Source organism: Herpailurus yagouaroundi, unplaced genomic scaffold, assembly GCF_014898765.1.
Source record: "Herpailurus yagouaroundi ecotype Mexico unplaced genomic scaffold, PumYag 440, whole genome shotgun sequence".
Lineage (NCBI taxonomy): Eukaryota > Metazoa > Chordata > Mammalia > Carnivora > Felidae > Herpailurus > Herpailurus yagouaroundi.
Window position 1 is genome coordinate 447735 of NW_024412657.1, and position 2428 is coordinate 450162.

A 2428-nucleotide genomic window follows, 5' to 3' on the forward strand; every position below is an offset into this window, starting at 1 on the left:
TCCTGGCCTCCAGTTGCCGGGTCTGTGCGCTTCAACAAGGGGGCCAGCCTGGAAGGATGTGGGCAGGACACAGCGCCTCCCAGATCCCAGCAGACCCGAAGTCTCACGGTTTTGAGCGAAGGCTCATATGACACTTGTTACCCAGAGGACAGGGCAAGGGTGCACCCGCTGGGGAGCCGAGTGGGTGCTGGGTGTGCTGGGGTGTCGCCTGTTGAGTGTCAGCTGCTTGCAGAGGCCTGCCTAGAGGGACCGAGTGTGGTTCGAGGGGGGAAGGGGCAAGCAGACAGCGGGTCCGGGAGGTGGCGGCCCCACACGCTCAGCATCTGGCCAGCCAGCCGGCAATGCCTCCATTATTTCACGACGTCCATGGCAATCTAGTGGCCCTTAGGGAGGGTGGTTCAGGCGGGAGATCCAGCCCAGGGGTCCCAGTTCTGCACTGTTGGGCGGTTAGGAGGTCTGTGTGGGACAGCTGAGGGGCGTGGAGTCTGGAGGAAATTGGCGCCCCTCACTCTGCCCTATCCCTTCCGCCCCAGCAGCGCCTGCAGGGCCCCTTCTGTTCTCTGCTGTCCTGGGCCCCTTCCTCCCCGCTGTCCCTCCGCCTGACTCTGCCACCCTTGCCGTCTCTCCCCTTGTGGGTGCTCTTGCTCGGGCTGGAGGCCAAGGGGCTCACGGGGGTCCTTACCCCGAGTCCCACCGAAGGTGCAGACGGCAGCGGCCCCGGGGGCCCCGGGCCGATCTCTGTCTCTACCCAGCTCTGTTTCCAGCAGCATGGCGACCACCAGGCCGAAGATGAGGCCCGAGTGGCCCCGGGCAGCCCTCCTCCCTCCTCCTCTGCCACCCCGGGGGAGGGCTCGGAGCTCCCCAAGGTCCCGGGAGCCTCGGAACGGCGAGCCTGTGGTGCGCGGTGTGGCCAGGCGGGAGACTCTGGGCCCGGGCGCTGTCCGCGGTGCTGAAGGAGGCGCGCGGCTGCCCACCTCCCCACCTCCCCAGGCCCCCTGTCCCCCAGCCCTCCCCACGTCCTCTAACTCCGCCCACCACCCTCTTCCCCCAGCCCTCCTCCCCACCATCCCACCTCCCTAGGTCCTCTGTCCTTGCACCAACTTCCCCCCTGCCCTGCCCATTTCCCTACCTCCCCAGGCCCTTGTCCCCCACCCCCTACCCCCACTCTGCCTGCCTTTCCCCCAGCCCCTCCTCCTCACCTCCCCACCTCCCTAGGTCTCTGGTCTCTCCACCAGCTACCCCACCCTCCCCTAGATTCCTCCTTACCCACATCCTCTCCTCAGGCTCCAGGCCACACCCCCACCGCCCCCCCCCCCCCCCCCCCCCCCCCCCGCCCCCCGGCCTCGGGCCCCCCCCCCCCCCCCCCCCCCCCCCCCAGGCCCCCAGTCCCTCAGCCAGGCTTATCCCCTCCCCACGGCCCCTCCCTTTGCCGCTGCAGGCAGCTTGTCCTGCCGGCTCTGCCCTGAGCTCCAGGCCAGCCCAGAGGCTTGGGGATTTGAAGTAAGTGGGCGGTCCACCCTGCCCTGCGTGGCAGAGTCCAGCACTCGGCAGGTGGCCCCTCCAGCCCCACTGGCCTCCAGCCCAGGCCCCCACGAGTCCCTGGCTCCAGGTGTGGCTCAGCTGTTGCTGCTGGCCAGAGGAACCTGTTGCATTCACAACCTCTTGCCCAGATCTCCTGCTGGCAGGCCCCCCACCCCACGCCCCCAGGACAGCTGAGGAGGAGCACCCGGAGAGACCCCAACAGACACTCCTCAGGACTCCAGGGCTGTAAAGGGGTCACCAGATGGGGGATCTACACGAACACCAGCACCACACAGGCCGGGAATGGTGAACGGTCAGTGCCCTGCCCAGCTGGCACCACCAGGGGCTGCCTGTGCCAGGGAGGGGGTTACCTACCAGCTTCCACAGGGCCTGGCTGGGAAGGTGAATCCGAAGCAACCGCAGCCAGCAGGTCTCTGGGAAGCCACATGTGACTGGGGACCCCCCCAGCCCCCAGCAAAAAAAAAAAAAAAGGTAGAGGCAGGAGAAGAAACAGTTCAGACTCTGAGGCAACAAACAGGTGCCTGGGGGCTCCCTTCTCCCAGGGTTCCTCAGAGGCTCCCTTAACCGGGGCGCCCCTGGTGCCCTAAGTCCTGCAATTCACATGTGTCTCAGCTGGTGTCCCATCTCAGTCCATCTGCCTGCCGTGTGACTTGAACCAAAACCGCTGTCCCGCGGGCGGCTCCCAGCTAGATCAACCCCAGGAAGAGAATCCATAATTCATCGTCCGGTTTTCACCTTCCACCTCAGCGTCTGGCTCAGTACAAGAGGCTCTGGAATTTCAGATGTCCAGTCCACAAACTCCGGAAGGGAAGGAGGGCTCCCTTCTGCACCCCGACTCCTATCACCGTTCCAGGGAGCTCACAGTTTCAAAAGAATTACAATCTTC

The 2428-nt window shown here is 65.7% G+C and overlaps 1 protein-coding gene across 1 annotated transcript in view; it reads right to left on the reverse strand.

Annotated features, from left to right (window-relative positions):
• LHX3 (LIM homeobox 3) overlaps positions 1-883 on the reverse strand; it is a 10150-nt gene extending 9267 nt beyond the window's left edge. Inside the window, exon 1 of the mRNA XM_040464389.1 lies at positions 683-883. Within this exon, the coding sequence (XP_040320323.1) occupies positions 683-770 (88 nt within the window). The 5' untranslated portion in view covers positions 771-883. The remainder of the gene's footprint in view (positions 1-682) is intronic.
• Between the last annotated feature and the right edge of the window lie 1545 nt (positions 884-2428).